The sequence below is a fragment of the Hyperolius riggenbachi genome, chromosome 1, assembly GCF_040937935.1.
Source record: "Hyperolius riggenbachi isolate aHypRig1 chromosome 1, aHypRig1.pri, whole genome shotgun sequence".
Lineage (NCBI taxonomy): Eukaryota > Metazoa > Chordata > Amphibia > Anura > Hyperoliidae > Hyperolius > Hyperolius riggenbachi.
The window spans coordinates 264,887,230-264,904,748 of NC_090646.1; the positions used below are offsets into that span (position 1 = coordinate 264,887,230).

Genomic DNA, 17,519 nt, shown 5'->3' on the forward strand with positions numbered 1-17,519 from the left:
TCAGTGACTGCTGAACAAAGCATGTAATGGCTTTCCAGCTGCCATTAAATGAGTCGCTCTCTAACCTTGTACATGTGTAAAACCCCACTTGCCTGCAATCATGTCATTATACACTAGCTTTAGGAGGCTGTGAAGCATAGCAAAGATCAGTTAGTGACACATAAAAAAGCCATTCTCCATGAATTCTTCCCATACTTTATTGTACCCCTAACACCAGGAACTCAGAATATTTTAATGTGGTGCTAAGAAAGTAATCAGAATAATGAAGTGTAAGCAGGAGAATGCTAAAGGATAGGCTCAGTTGTAGTGCAGCTGCACATTTTCACTCACCTCTAACCTACTAGAGATGGCTCGAACCTCCAATTTTCGGTTTGCGAACCTCGAACTTCCGAAAAAGTTCGCAAACCTGCAAACTTTTTGAACCGCAATAGACTTCAATGGGCAGGCGAACTTGAAAAACTACAAACACTGTTTCTGGCCACAAAAGCGATGGAAAAGATGTTTCAAGGGGTCTAACACCTGGAGGGGGGGCATGGCAGAGTGTGATATATGCCCAAAGTCCCGGGGAAAATTACGGATTTGATGCACAGCAGGGTTATAATCCCTAAAAGGCAGAAATCACATTGCATTGCTAAATTGGAGGCCTAAAGTTCTTGAAAACATCTTGCGTGTGTATATGTTACGGCAAGAACCCGTAGTGTGGCCACTTCGCGTTCTGGCCAGCCACTTCGGGTTCTGGCCGGCCAATGTGCGAAGTGGCCACAGCGCAGCGGCCAATGTTAGAAATGTTATGTTTACGCCGTATCGCTGCGGCCAAATTTATGACAACCTTGCTTAATTTAATGAAATATAGCCGGCGGCAATGTAATAGATGAAGCCGCCGGCTTTCGCACTGCCTCTCTCCTCCCCCCCCCCCCCTCCCCACCTCTCATACAATAAGTAGCAGCCGGTGGGGACATGTAGCCGGAGAGCCGTTCGTCGCGGCACGGACAGCAGAGCGGGGAGGCTGCAGACATTGCTTCTGCCAGCACCCGCTCTGCAGGAACGGAAGGATTCCCCTGTCGCGACGAACGACTCTCAGCCGGCTGCTACTTATTGTATGGGAGGCGGGGAGAGGAGAGAGGCGGGGGGGGGGGGAGAGGAGAGAGGCAGTGCGAAAGCCGGCGGCTTCACATTGCCGCCGGCTATATTTAATTCAATTAAGCAAGTTGTCATCAATTTGGCCACAGCGAGACAGCATAAACATAACATTTCTAACCTTGGCCGCTGCGCTGCGGCCACTTCGCACATTGGCCGGCCAGAACCCGAAGTGGCTGGCCAGAACGCGAAGTGGCCACACTTCGGGTTCTGGCAGTAACATATACATAGATCAGCAGTTAGTGTAAGTAGTGTACTGCTTCACACTGACAGACCAAACTCACTGTGTAAACGCACCGCAAACAGCTGTTTGTGTAGTGATGGCCGTGCTGGACTGGTGCACACCATGGCGAGAGTGCAGGCTGTGGCGGTTTTCAAGCCCATATGGTCGGGCTGAGGTAGCTTAATAACAGAACAATAGTGACTGTACAACTGATCGAATTTGGTCCGTCCACAATGAAGTAACAACCTTATTATCTTGGGTGTGCCCCCCACCAACACACTCATATAGGTCATTGCTTCATTGTGATACGCAAGCCCCTTCACCGCGGCAAGGTAACCATCACAAAGGGGAATTGACACATGTATATGCCTTTTGTTTTTTTGTTGTAGCCGCAGTGCAGCCAGAAAAATTAGGCATGTACACGCATCCGAAAAATTATTATGTTTGGTAGTAGCCGCTGCTAGCAGCAGCGGCCATAAAAAATCAGGAATCCGCCTGGAGTCCTGGACCCTGTTGGTGGTGGCGGAGAAGGCAGTCAAGCGGTCTGCAGGCAGAGATGCTGTGTGGGGACTGACTTAGTCTTGGGGCAGGCAGTCACACAGCGTGCAAGCAGAGATGCTGTGTGTGGGGACTGACTTAGTCTTCTGGCAGGCAGTAGCCCTCCGGGATCCATGCCTCATTCATTTTGATAAAGGTGAAGTACTAAACACTTTTTTGACCTGACTGCTGGTGGTATAATACAATGTGCAGTTACACAGGTGCAGTGAAAAGGTATGCACTGACTGCTGCTATAATACAATTGTGCAGTCACACAGGTGCAGGGAAAAGGTATGCAGTGACTGCTGCCATAATACAATTGTGCAGTCACACAGGTGCAGGGAAAAAGTATGCACTGACTGGTGGTAGTATTGTATAATACAAAGTGCAGTCAATACAAAGTGCAGTCACACAGAGGCAGTGAAAGGTATGCACTGAATGTGCTGGACCTGGCACAGTACAGCAATTAGCAAGGGCCAGCTGCGACAGACAGGGCTGTATATGCAGTGTCAGTGGGGGCCTATCTTGCAAGGGTCATAAAACAAGTGTGGACATCATAATTTTTACAAGTGTAGCCACACAACACCTGATCTGAAGCATGGAGCCCTTTATAGGAGGGATTGAAGTAGTAGTTGAGGCCTCCTTACAGCTCTGGGACCCCATGCGGTCGCAGGAGCCGCTAACTTGTAGTAACGCCCCTGGCAGGCAGCTTTGCTGAGGTGGTAAAGGGACATAATATATAGCCCTAGCACCTGTTAGCTGTGCAGCAGTCCAGTTCATGCTTGTTTAACATAATACACAAGATATTCTACTGATTTTACAATCTCTGTCCTAGAGATTACTGTTTGTCTATATAAAATATTCAAAAACATAAGAAACATTACAGGAAACTTATCTGGTCACATTTACTATAAAGCAGAGAAGCCTGTATAGTTTATTCTCTACATGTACTTTTCAAGGATTATACATATATGTACGGTACTTTAGATTCTTGCCTTTGCTATTGTCAAGTGGCTTTCCTCCTTGGTCCTTCAATAATGCATAAGGGTATTTTATATGCAAACACCCAGCAAAGTGACTTTGGATTATGGTGTTTGTTTAAGTAGCACAGTTCTTTCTTGCAAGGAAAAAAAACTCTTGAAAAAGAAATCATGCTTAGGAGGACATGTGCTTTTGCCCCCAGCAGGAGCGAACAAACAATAATTTAAACATGTAGTTAATGATTAATAGTGTTATCAAGCTCACCCAGCAAGCCCGGAAAAGCAAGCCTATGTCTCATTAAAGAGAATGTGTAGGATTATATTTCATTTTTTGTTTTATTATCTATATTTAGTACTTAAAAATAGTTATTTCTGTTGCTTTTATCAGGAAGATAAGAGCAAAATATGTGCATGTTGGGTAGACAGTGCAGTTAATATACAGTATGTCCATAGTGATCATTGATACATAAGGGGTATGTGAAGTGAAGGTTATATGGGGGTGGACATTTATTATTAAGGTGTATTCATAAATCGTTGCTATCTTCTGCAGCACCTTACAGAGACCACAGTCATGTCACTAACTTTCCTTTAGAAGAGCTTACAATCTAATCCCTACCATAGTATACCTAGAGACCCTATCATAGTCTAAGGCTAAAGGTAGCCAAACACAATACAATAACATGATCCCATTTTACAACAATTTTATCAAAACAATTGGTTGTACAGAAAAATTGAAAGCTTTGTTTTATTTGGTAGACTGTTTCTGTTGACCTGTTTTCCTGTTTTGTTTTGTTTTTGTTTGTTTTTTTATTAAAGACGATTGGGAATGGCAGATTTTTCTGACCAATCTTTATGAATATTCAATGTTATAGGGTAGATTGTCAAATTCTTGATTTTAAGACCCAGGCATTTTTTTCAGACTTTTCAATAATCTGTTTTTATAATTGGAGATCATTTTTGAACATGTGTGTAGCACATTGGTCAAATGTTTCAAATTTTACAATTAATTAGAAAAATTGTCTGTTATTCTTAAATTTAAAGAGGAACCATAACCAAGAATTGAACTTCATCGCAATCAGTAGCTGATACCCCCTTTCCCATTAAAAATTCTCAAACAGATCATCAGGGGGCTCTGTATGGCTGATTTTATGGTGAAACCCCTCCCACAGTGTGATGTCAGTGCCTCACAGCACTGAGGTACTGACATCACACTGTGGGAACCTTGTTGCATTATGGGAAATAAAAGCTGTTTCCAGCTGCCAAAAATGCAAGCAGCATCTCCTTCCAGTGACATCACCTGCCAGCAGTAGAAATGCCACAATATAATGTCAGAATGTAAACCAGGGAGAGGAAAGATTTTACAATGGGTAAATACTGACTAAATCATTTATACATAATTATTGTAAAAATTAGACACTCTTTTTATTACATTATTTTCGCTCGAATTCCTCTTTAAGGCCAATTAACTTACCAGTATGGTTTTGGATGTGGGAGGCAACTGCAGTGTCCAGGTAAAAGCCACACAAAAACAGGGAGAAAACAGAAACTCCATACATAGCACTGTAAGGTAGTCAGTATGATCTAACAAAAAATGCCAGTTACATGGCTGTTATTTGTTTGACTTCAGCAGACCCACACCTGCAACAAGCATTCAATAATCTGAGCAAGAACAACTTTTCTGCATACTAGTCCCAGGTCTGTAACTCAGACAGTATTAGGGCTTATTCACACTACATGTGGACTTGTATTGGAAATTAGCACACAGAGGCTGGGTCTGCATATAATACCCAGCCTCTGTTGCTATACTGTTAGCCCCAGTCTCCCCCTTGCGCTCTGCTATGCCCCATAAATCAATCGCCGTGCTGGCGACATGCAGCGTGTCACCAGCAGGCTGTTTACATCTGAAGTGTCAGTCTGTGCCGCTCCCCTGCCTCCGATATTGCCGTTCCTCGCCTGCGTCCCTTCCCTCCAATCAGCGGGGAGGGAAGGGACGCAGGCGGGGAGCGGCGCTATGGAGGAGGCGGGGGAGTGGCAGAGACTGACACTTCAGATGTAAACAGCCGGCACGGCAATAGATTTATGGGGGACAGCAGTGCGCAGGGCAGGGGGCTGGGGGGAAACAGTATAGCAACTGAGGCTGGGTATTATATGCAGACCCAGCATCTGTGTGCTAATTGGATTCTTAAAACCCACCTTGGGTTCTCTTTAAGCATTGAAGAGTTAACTTTAGAGATCTCACCTTAACTTAAAGACAGATGAGTAAACTTTAGGTTTGCCTGAGGTAAAATGTTTCCTGAATACTACATGCCTTATCACTATGGTGATAACTCTAGAAACGTTATTAAAGACAGGAGATAAGCTTAGTGAATTGAGGCCTATGTCACCAGGGGTCAGTAGGGGGCGTGGTAAGGGACAAGTGGCTGTGGCAAGAGTGGGTAAAGACATGGCAAATAGTGGGCACAGGTTGGGCAGGAATGGCTGTGTTTAGGCATTAAATGAGAACAGCCAGTGCCACAGTGCTAGTAACATTGTATACTACACTCACCTAAAGGATTATCAGGAAAACCTGTTCAATTTCTCATTAATGCAATTATCTAATCAACCAATCACATGGCAGTTGCTACAATGCATTTAGGGGTGTGGTCCTGGTCAAGACAATCCCCTGAACTCCAAACTGAATGTCAGAATGGGAAAGAAAGGTGATTTAAGCAATTTTGAGCGTGGCCTGGTTGTTGGTGCCAGAGGGGCTGGGTTTGAGTATTTCACAATCTGCTCAGTTACTGGGATTTTCACGCACAACCATTTCTAGGGTTTACAAAGAATGGTGTGAAAAGGGAAAAACATCCAGTATGCGGCAGTCCTGTGGGGCAAAAATGCCTTGTTGTCGCTACAGGTCAGAGGAGAATGGGCCGACTGATTCAGGCTGATAGAAGAGCAACATTGACTGAAATAACCACTCGTTACAACCGAGGTATGCAGCATAGCATTTGTGAAGCCACAAAATGCACAACCTTGAGGCGGATGGGCTACAACAGCAGAAGACCCCACCGGGTATCACTAATCTCCATTACAAATAGGAAAAAGAGGGGCCCTTCTATCCTTTGCTTATAAGGATGTGCACAGAAAAAAGTAAAAAATGGATAAAAAAATTCCAACACTTCCAATTGGAGGTATAAAGTTCATTTAGATCTGCCAGGAAGCGTTTCTGTTATGTCCCCTCATTAAATGATAGCTTTACAGTCATCTGTTCCGTAATTTTAAAACTTGGAATGTGTCTCAAAGCAAAACAAGGGTATATGCACTTACAGGTCCATCTTGAAACAGCTCACAGCTCCGCTGGTATGATAGTTCTTACCACCGTAGAGTATCTGGTAGCAAACAGTCTCGGCGTTGCTGTACACGCTAGTGGTTGGATGCGGCATACGTCACTTCCGTATGTCAGATGCACGGGTCCGCTCGCCGCACTTCCGCCCAGCTGGCTGCTCACACTCGGCTATGGGTGACGTCACCACTGGAGATCCCCGGACCTTCGTTTGCAGGCTGCAGTTGCGCGCTACGGCGACCCGCCTTGAGTCCGCGATCTCTGCCTTGCTTTACAATTAAACCTTGCGTCTCAACGCGTTTCAGCCAAATAGCATGGGCCTTCTTCAGGAGGATTTGCTTAAGGTTATCTGGAGCCCATATTGTGCATACTCCTTATATATTTGTTCCTCATTTATTCCGCCCACCATCTTACTGGTGTCATAGGTCACAGTTCAAAATAAAAAACGGACTTTTACTCATGTCTGGTCTCTAAAAAAAAACAAAAACTGTAAAAGTGGACTCTTACTGGTTCTATATATCCACTAATCATCCTTCTCCATGTATTGATATCAATACAAACAAATGAGAGAGATGTTAAACGCTCCTATCCATTCACCTAACACATGAGAGTATTCATCCAGTCTCATCTCTCACACATTGAATTCACACACTGAGGTGCCGTATTCACTTCTCATACATCCTGAACTTAAAGGTGGCCATACACTGGTCGATGTGCCATTAGATCGACCAGCTGACAGATCCCTATCTGATCGAATCTGATCAGATAGGGATCGTATGGCTGCCTTTACTGCAAACAGATTGTGAATCGATTTCAGCCTGAAACCGATCACAATCTGTTCAGCTGCTCCTGCCGCCTGTCCCCCCCCCGTATACATTACCTGAGGCTGGCTCCCGGGCATCTTCTCCGCACTGCACCGCACCGCTGTTCTTGCTCCATCCCGGCGCTTCCTGTGTTACTCCGTGACCAGGAAGTTCAAATAGAGCGCCCTCTATTTCAACTTCCTGGTCACCGGAGTGACACAGGAAGTATAAGCGTACACTGGGACATGCGGAAATGCGGTGCAGCGAGGAGAAGAGGACCCCGGAGCCAGCTTCAGGTAATGTATACATGCTCGGATCGGGCCCGAATCGTACGCCGCAAGCGACGCGCTCCTACCGCCGGGCGATCGAGGGTAATTTCCCGCACGGCGCGATCGACGGTCCGATCCGATTTCGGGAGGGAATCGGATCGGCGGGTGCGTTTAGCGCAAGCGATTGGCAGCAGATCCGATCCCAGGATCGGATCTGCTGTCGAAACGGCCGTGAATCGAGCCAGTGTATGGCCTGTAACAGTTTTATAAAAACTCCATATCCTTAAATATAATCACACCCTCCCCCAACCCAAAATGGGGAATAGCTCCTCCCACATACATATATGTGCAAACAGTTCCATCTTGCTATTCAGACCTCTAGGAATGATGGTGTCCAACTGGAATATCCATTTGGATTCATTCCTAGACATCTTCTGTATGTAATTCCCACCCCTTATATTACGTTTCACGATTTCCAGACCAAAAAATGTTCCCCTCACACTCTTTCCATGGTGTTACTTATAGTGTTTGGATAAGGAAAAAAATGATATTTTTTTAAGAACACCCAGGCCGGAAAACGGAAAATACAAGAACATTCCATAAACCAGTGGATGTCAATAGCTATATCCTCTACACCTTCCACGGTGGCTCAATAATATCCCCGGGGGACAGTTCACGAGACTCCGTCGTAATTGCACCCATTTAGAGGATTATGATCGAGAAGCAGATAGACTCGTGGACTGTTTCCGCGAGAAGGGATATCCTGAAAGAGGGGTTGAGGAGTCTATGGTAGCCATTAGACAGAGGGATAGAAGTGGCCTATTGGGCCCAAGGGTTGTACGGAATGGGGAGAGTAATGATTTTAGCGTTGTTCTACATTATACATCCCAGTCAAACAAGGTGGTAAATATACTCCGTAAACATTGGGATGTGTTACAAGAGGATAAGATTATAGGAGAAAAACTGCCAGATATTCCAAAAGTGATTTTTAGGAGAGCACCTAATGTAGGGCTCTCCATAGCAACAGCAGCTAATGAAAGGAAAAAGGAAGTAATTTATGGTGAGGGGAAGTAGAGCAGGATTTGCCAGGTGTGGGACGTGTTTGAATTGTAGAAGGACGCAGAACCCAGGGAGAATAGTGGAAATTGTGGCACCGGATCTAGTTAAATATAAGATTAAAGATTCCATGACCTGTACAACCTGTGGAGTAATCTACTGCATCCAGTGCCCTTGCCACAAAAGGTACATTGGGAGAACAAAAAGATCTTTTTTGAGAAGGGTGGGGGAACATTTTAATAATATTGAAAAGGGTAATGAGGGTCACCCCTTATCCAAACACTATAAGGAACACCATGGGAAGAGTGTGAGGGGAACAACATTTTTTGGTCTGGAAATCGTGAAACGTAATATAAGGGGTGGGAATTACATACAGAAGATGTCTAGGAATGAATCCAAATGGATATTCCAGTTGGACACCATCATTCCTAGAGGTCTGAATAGCAAGATGGAACTGTTTGCACATATATGTATGTGGGAGGAGCTATTCCCTATTTTGGGTTGGGGGAGGATGTGATTATATTTAAGGATATGGAGTTTTTATAAAACTGTTAAGTTCAGGATGTATGAGAAGTGAATACGGCACCTCAGTGTGTGAATTCAATGTGTGAGAGATGAGACTGGATGAATACTCTCATGTGTTAGGTGAATGGATAGGAGCGTTTAACATCTCCCTCATTTGTTTGTATTGATATCAATACATGGGGAAGGATGATTAGTGGATATATAGAACCAGTAAGAGTCCACTTTTACAGTTTTTTTTTTTTTTTAGAGACCAGACATGAGTAAAAGTCCGTTTTTTATTTTGAACTGTGACCTATGACCTCAGTAAGATGGTGGGCGGAATAAATGAGGAACAAATATATAAGGAGTATGCACAATATGGGCTCCAGATAACCTTACGCAAATCCTCCTGAAGAAGGCCCACGCTATTGGGCTGAAACGCGTTGAGACGCAAGGTTTAATTGTAAAGAAAGGCAGATATCGCGGACTCAAGGCGGGTCGCCGTAGCGCGCAATGGCAGCCTGCAAACGAAGATCCAGGGATCTCCAGTGGTGACGTCACCCATAGCCGAGTGTGAGCAGCCAGCTGGGCGGAAGTGCGGCGAGCGGACCCGTGCATCTGACATACGGAAGTGACGTATGCCGCATCGAACCACTAGCGTGTACAGCAATGCCGAGACTGTTTGCTACCAGATACTCTACGGTGGTAAGAACTATCATACCAGCGGAGCTGTGAGCTGTTTCAAGACGGACCTGTAAGTGCATATACCCTTGTTTTCCTTTGAGACACATTCCAAATTTTAAAATTACGGAACAGATGACTGTAAAGCTATCATTTAACCTGCTGAGCGGTCTGGACGAGCTCAGCTCGTCCAACACCGCCAGAGGCTGCAGCTCAGGCCCTGCTGGGCCGATTTGCACCAAATAAAAAGCAGCACACGCAGCCGGCACTTTGCCAGCCGCGTGTGCTGCCTGATCGCCGCTGCAGCGCGGCGATCCGCCGCGTGCAGCGGCGAAAGAGGGTCCCCCCAGCCGCCCGAGCCCAGCGTAGCCGGAACAAACAGTTCCGGCCAGCGCTAAGGGCTGGATCGGAGGCGGCTGACGTCAAGACGTCGGCTGACGTCAATGACGTCACTCCGCTCGTCGCCATGGCGACGAGGGAAGCGAAACACGGAGGGCCGCTCATTGCGGCCTTCCGTGTTATCTCTTGCCGCCGGAGGCGATCGGAAGATCGCCTCCGGAGCGCCCTCTAGTGGGCTTTCATGCAGCCAACTTTCAGTTGGCTGCATGAAATAGTTTTTTTTTTATCTAAAAAAAACCCTCCCGCAGCCACCCTGGTGATTTAATCAGAACGCCAGGGTGGTTAATGAGGGGACATAACGGAAACGCTTCCTGGCAGATCTAAATGAACTTTATACCTCCAATTGGAAGTGTTGGAATTTTTTATCAATTTTTTACCATTTTTTACTTTTTTATGTGCACATCCTTATAAACAAAGGATAGAAGGGCCCTTCTATTGTAGGTGTGTGTGAAGGACTGTGAGAGTGATTGATTGGACCAAGAGTGTGACCTCATTTGATCCGTTTATCTGATCTTTTTAACCTTTAAAGAGAATCTGTATTGTTAAAATCGCACAAAAGTAATCATACCAGTGCGTTAGGGGACATCTCCTATTACCCTCTGTCACAATTTCGTCGCTCCTCGCCGCATTAAAAGTGGTTAAAAACAGTTTTAAAAAGTTTGTTTATAAACAAACAAAATGGCCACCAAAACAGGAAGTAGGTTGATGTACAGTATGTCCACACATAGAAAATACATCCATACACAAGCAGGCTGTATACACCCTTCCTTTTGAATCTCAAGAGATCATTTGTGTGTTTCTTTCCCCCTGCAGTTCTCATGCACTGAAGTTGCAGGCTGCTCGTTTCTTCCTGCAAACAGCTTTGCCTTTGTCTGTAATTCCTCAGTATGTGAAAGCCCAGCCAGCTCAGAGGACGATTTATCCAGCTTGTAAAAGATAAGAGAGAAGAGAGAAGCTGCCCTAATCTAAATAATACACAGGCAGTGTGCATAGAGGGGCCTGGAAGGGGGAGTTCATAGCAGAACCACAACACTGAAGAACTTGGCAGCCTTCCAGACACAGGCTGACAAGTCTGACAGGGGAAAGATACATTGATTTATTACAGAGACTGTAATAGTAGAAAGTGCTGCAGTAAGCCAGAACACATTAGAATAGCTTTTGGAACTTGTAGGATGATAAAAAACAGGATGCAATTTTTGTTACGGAGTCTCTTTAATAAAGGTACTATTGAGCTTTTAGCGCGTGTTGGATCAATTTATTATCTTTTATTACCTTCTGAGGGTTAAAGGGAGCCCCCATCCAACACGCTGCTATATAGAATAGAGGACCCCTGGCGCTTGGTGACATTTTTTATCTTTTTTTTTAAATAGGAAAAAGAGGCTACAATTTGCACGAGCTCACCAAAATTGTACAGTTGAAGACTGGAAAAATGTTGCCTGGTCTGATGAGTCTCATTAGAGTCAGAATTTGGCGTAAACAGAATGAGAACATGGAACCATCATGCCTTGTTACCACTGTGCAGGCACGTGGTGGAGGTGTAATGGTGTGGGGGATCTTTTCTTGGCACACTTTAGGCCCCTTAGTGCCAAGTGGGCATCATTTAAATGCCACGGGCTACCTAAGCATTGTTTCTGACCATGTCCATCCCTTCATGACTACCATGTACCCATCCTCTGCTGGCTACTTCCAGCAGGATAATGCACCATGTCACAAAGCTCGAATCATTTCAAATTGGTTTCTTGAACATGACAACGAGTTCACTATACTAAAATGACCCACACAGTCACCAGATCTCAACCCAATAGAGCATCTTTGGGATGTGATGGAACGGGAGCTTCGTGCCCTGGATGTGCATCCCACAATTCTCCATCAACTGCAAGATGCTATCCTATCAACATGGGCCAACATTTCTAAAGAATGCTTTCAGCACCTTGTTGAATCAATGCCACATAGAATTAAGGCAATTCTGAAGGCGAAAGTGGGTCAAACACTATAATAGTATTATTAGTACTAATAATCCTTTAGGTGAGTGTATATCACAGTCACATGACTTGGATAATGCAATCCATGAGTCGACAGCAGGAAATATTCCATTGATATTATGTTTATGATTTGTACTAATAATAAAAATATAGATTTCTTAGTATTAAATATAATACATAAAACAACAAATGATTAAAAAATGTATTCCCTTTACTAAACTCTCTGCTGTCCAAGGTTTACACTTGCCATTTAGGTGACTGTCATCAAAGAATTCAAGGTATAACCTGCTCTTTTTATCTTGCACCACTGAGCCATTTGCCAGACAAATGCAAAATTCTGCTTGCTAACCAGACGTTTTACATTTATCTTCATGTTGATACATTGTTTCTCTGCCTCATCCTATCGGATATGACAAGAAATGGCAGCTAAAAGCATATATTCAGCTGAACATGGGTATGGAGTTATTCAATGTCCTTTTCTGTCCTAGTTCACTGCGCAAAGCAATACTGTAATGATCTGCTCTGCTGTCTGCACAGGCAGACAGCTTTTTGACCATTTGTTAGGTCTGAGTACTGCAGGTCCCTGGAAAAGAGACCTGTCTCCACTCTGCAAGCTGCAGAGTTGCTGTTCTGGTGAGGAATTTGCATCCACTTGTCATGCAAATTGCTTAGCTGTTTCCTCTGATGGCTTGCAGTATAAATACCATTTCCTTCCAGAATTCCTTGCTGGTCATGATGGTTTGTTCCTGCTAACTTACCTGGAGTCTCAGCCCTTTGCTTACTGTTTGCTAATATTGCTATCTTAGAGTAGTTCCTTGGGAGTGCCCTAGCATTCCTGTTAGCATAGTCAGGTTGTTTGCTACCTGTATTGCTTTGTACTGTCTATCTGTTGCGATTGTCTTGTCGCCAGCGGCGATCGACAGGAGATCGTTCTGTCTGTTTGGATCGCATTCGCCCTAGCGGTAGAGGCGGTGGTTCCTTCTGTATTATGCCTTAGGAGTGTAGCCAGAGCAGCGGTTGCTACTGGCTGCTCCATCTGTCTGTCTGTCTGGAATGACTGCTTGCTGTCGTCTCGGTGAGGTAACCGTTTAGCAAGCGTTCGCGTTATCTTTTGTTTTCGTGCTTCTTTGGTTAGTCAGGGTTGGTACGCTTTGTCGCTATTGCACTTCTCGTGTGGCGACCATGTCGCTTTGTCGCTATTGGGCTTAACGTGTGGTGACCGCGTGTAGTTAGTCCTGTCTGCTCCTGTGTGTTGAATTACTGTTTGTTATCAGTTCCGTCGTTATTCTGTTCCTTTGCTCTGTATTACTCAGTCTGGTGTCGCTATTAGCTATCACCATTCTTGCGATTGCGTTCCCACTTGGTTTTCGTCGTTGTGTGTTCACCGTCGCCGGGTGGCGACTAGGTTGGTGGACACACATACATTCTGTCTCTGTGCTCTCTCTCTCTCTCTCTCCAAGAGCTATCTTGCCCTATATTGCTTCATCTCGTACAATTCCCAGCTGGCATCTGTGGCAGTGCAGATGTTTTATTCCTCTGCACTCCACAGCTCCATCTGCCAGTGGGAATTTCCCTCTACAGGTGCATAGGACCATAGCTGGGTTCTGTTGTTTTATACGCTTGTGGAGGATTTCCGCAGTGTCAGCGCACATCTTGTGCGCTGACCACGGAAATAATTCCCCAATCGTTACAAATACAAGGCCTTGTTCTCATACCACTCTTCATGCCACTCGAACCTGTGCCCTATCCACCCTCTCTAAGCTCCCAGCCACAATGATCTCAGAGAATGAGCACTATGAAACTAGGCATGTGAGGTTCATAAGCTCACATATGCCCAGTTCTAATAAGTTTGTTCTTTTGCACAGTTCTTGAACCCACATTCTCCATTCAAAAGTGCTTGTTCCCAGATGCTTCACGTTAAGTGTTTGTCAAAAAGATACTAGAGCAGGGGGAACAGGTACCCCTGGGGCCCACAGATTGGTGAGGAAACCATAATTTATATTTCTATTAAATTCAGATGTGCATTAAAGGACCCCTGAAGTGAGAGGAAAATGGAGGCTGAAATATTTATTTCCTTTTAAACAATGCAAATTGCCTGGCTCTCCCCTTGATCCTGTGTCTCTAATACAGGGATGTCAAACTGGTCCTTCGAAGGCCAAGATCCTCACACATTTTTGGTACTTCTCAATTTAATGATGGGTCTGAATCAGGAAAGGTGTGGTCCATCAGGTATAAAACATTCCTCTCTTTCTCAGTCCATTCTAAACCCTGGCATGGATCTGGCCCTCCAGGCCTGGAGCACAACACATGTGCTCTAATACCTTTAGCCATAGACCATGAACAAGCATGCAAATCAGGTGCGCTGACTGAAGTCTGACTGGACTAGCCCCATGCTTGTTTCATGTGTGTGATCCAGATACTACTGTATCCAAAGAGATCAGCAGGACTGCCAGGCAACTGGTATTGCTTAAAAGGAAATACATATGGCAGCCTCCATATCCTCCTCACTGTAGGTTCCTTTTAACTCTTATTGCAATATGGGGTATTTATTTTTTAAAATAAATCCATAAATGTTGTCTGCATAAACAATGCTTTCTGAAGGATTTTATTTTTGCCTGAAGGTATACTTTGTATGGTGTTATTATTTAGATCTCACCTCCACCAAATGGCGCCCATATGACTCTGCGGATAGACTTCACCCAGTCCTCCATGTCATTCTGCGTGCTGGCCATAAGAAGATACGTTTCATGATTTGCAGTCATCCGCTCCCGATCGCCCCCTGCAAAAAACAGAGCAATAAATTAAGCATATTCCAAGTACTCTAAGTAGAATGTCAACAACGCAATGGAACTTTCTCCTGACCCATACACCAGTCTGAAGCTAGGAATTCTTTTTATGTTTGATGTCATTACTAGTAAAAGGCCCGCCCATTAAAAAAACGGGCTCTAGGCCACGGCCACTAGCCCCGGCAATGCATGCACAGACGCGTCCCGATTGCATATCCCCTATCAATGTCCAAAGTATATGCACACAGGGAGATGTTGCTTGCTTGGCAGTTAGAAAAAGCTGTAATTTCCCACAATGCAATGAGGTTCACAGACAGCAAACTGTCAGGTCTAGAAGCAGGGACACACACAGGGACAGGATGCAGAGGCACTTGCAAATTATTATATAGGATTATTAATTACTCTTCATTAACCATTTAGGTAGGAAATTAAGATATATACAGTATCTCAGATGCTACATACAGAAAAACAAAGTCCTACTGTACAGAAGAAATGCAAACATGATAATGGCAAAAGTACTGATCTCTATTTAGCAGTGCGGTGTCAGGATTCAGTGATTCCAAACTAATTGAGTTAAAGAGGAACTCCAGTGAAAATAATGTAATAAAAAAAGTGCTTCATTTTTACAATAATTATGTATACATGATTTAGTCAGTGTTTGCTCATTGTAAAATCTTTCCTCTCACAGATTCACATTCTGACATGTTTTACATGGTGACATTGTTACTGTGGGCAGATTATGGAGCTGGTCTGGCTTTAACAGACAGCTGTAAGCAGCTATTTCCTGTCTGAACATTGTTACATTGTGGCAGTTTGCCCAGAGTACCGTACGGTACCAGAGCCTCTTGTGGGAGGGGTTTCAGCACAAAATCAGTCATACAGCGCCCCCTGATGGTCTGTTTGTGAAAATCATTATTTTTCTCATGTAAAAGTGGGTATCAGCTACTGATTGGGATAAAGTTCAATTCTTGGTCGGAGTTTCTCTTTAAATAAAGTGAAATGATTACTCTGTTGCAGTCAGAATGCAATGTTCATGACAAACGTCCTGGTTACTAATTTAGCAGCAGGATATCAGGAGTTCAGCAGGCTGGAGTTATTGAACTCAAGCTAATTATGCTAAATAAGGTATCATGCAAGCAGTTCACCAGAAGTCAGGGATATGGCCATGGCTAATTACACCAAGAGCCTTGATTTGGGACAGGTACAGTAAATGGGTTCCACTGCCAACACTCTGCATGAGCCCCAGGGAGCACTATTTTAGATAGGGGTAGAACTGGGGGATCTGTCAGTCAGCCATTAATCTACCACCGTGCATCTGATCTGCCCCCTTTCAAGCTAGATATGTCCAACCAGAGTGTTTGATCATTTTAAATCAATCTTGGCAAGAAATCGGTTGAAATTAATATTGGCATCAATCTCTGGCAGAGTCAATCACAGTGATCAAATCTGCCAGGGAAAATCGATAACTGCAATAAGTGTATGGGCACCTTTAGCATCGTGGAAGTGGAATAAAAACTTTGAATGTGCCCAGGTAAACTCAAGTTTTCAAAAGTCATATTTGATTTCAATGTTATACTAACTACTGCCTAATTCAGCAGGTAAGAGGAAAGCTCCCTTAGCGCAGATCTCTTCCCATTCTGTGTACATAACCCTCTTAAAGTGACACTGACGTGGAAGAAAAACTTATGATGTAATGATTTGTATGTGTAGTACGGATAATTTATAGAACATATTATATGTATGATATTTTAATTTTTAAATTATAAAAAAATATTAGATATAAAGTTTTTTTCTATAATTCTGACATTTTTGCGATTACAAGCCGCACTTTATATTTTAAACTATAAAACAAGCAGAGCTAATGACCCTTTCAACTTCTCTGAAGTAAAAATCTTATCTACATTTGTCTCTGACTGCTTCCTCTGTCTGCTCCAGAAAACAGCGACCCAAATTGGGTTGGAGAGCTCAGAGAGGCTTTTGCATAGATAACAACTGAAGTTTCTTAACCCCTGTACTGGAAACAATATTAGACTCATATCTGTGCTACTAATGTTCTATTTCTTAGCTGTACTGAACATACAATTCATCATCTCATAAGTTTATTGTAACTTCAGATTCCCTTTAAGAAGAGGTACACTCACCTCCTCTGATGACCAGAGAAATGTCCACATCCATGAAATGACAAAGCAGCACTCAAGGCAGGATGAGTGATTTCTCAAGGGGGACATCAGTGAAGGAGAGGAGGGGACATATTCTGAAGTGACTTCCTGTGTATGTGTGCAGTGTGTGTTTGCTAACATGGGCACAGATGTCGTATAACAATTAGGGATAAGTGCATAGATTTCACGGAATACTGACTTTCATATCCGAATCTCACAATTTGAAAGTCAGAATTTGGAATTTACAGAATTCAGACACATAAATTCCGAAGCACAAACATTTTTTGCCTAAATAGTAAAACAAAAAAAACAAAAAGTTTGTGGACTGCCGTAACCCAGTCCTTACCCAAACCTTAACCCTAATTGATCATCATCACCGATGAGACTTATGAGACTTTGTAAGAGACTCATAAAGCAAAATTGTTACCTATTGAGAACATGTATTTGTTTAATATGAACATTGCAATACATTCATTTTTTTCATGATTTTGCTATTAATTATGCAAACGCAAAAACCACTAAATTTCAAATTTATTTGGAATTTCGTGTGGACTTTCAGAATTTTATGTAATAGAAAGTGGTTTCCAGGCTGCACTCCCCCACAGCTTAAACAAGGTGCAGGTCAGTCCACCAGAGCACCAGGCCGCACACACATCCAATTTGTACAAGGACCAGCACACT

At 43.8% G+C, this 17,519-nt stretch overlaps 1 protein-coding gene across 13 annotated transcripts in view; it reads right to left on the bottom strand.

Annotated features, from left to right (window-relative positions):
* ARHGAP24 (Rho GTPase activating protein 24) overlaps positions 1-17,519 on the bottom strand; it is a 682,757-nt gene that overhangs the window by 80,932 nt on the left and 584,306 nt on the right. For 11 of the 13 annotated variants that reach the window (XM_068233497.1, XM_068233498.1, XM_068233495.1 and 8 more), the window contains one exon: positions 14,550-14,672. In XM_068233497.1, the coding sequence (XP_068089598.1) occupies positions 14,550-14,672 (123 nt within the window). Of the gene's footprint in view, positions 1-14,549; positions 14,673-14,755; positions 14,826-17,519 lie in introns of those variants that run through there. The other 2 variants (XM_068233502.1, XM_068233507.1) reach the window with 2 other exon arrangements.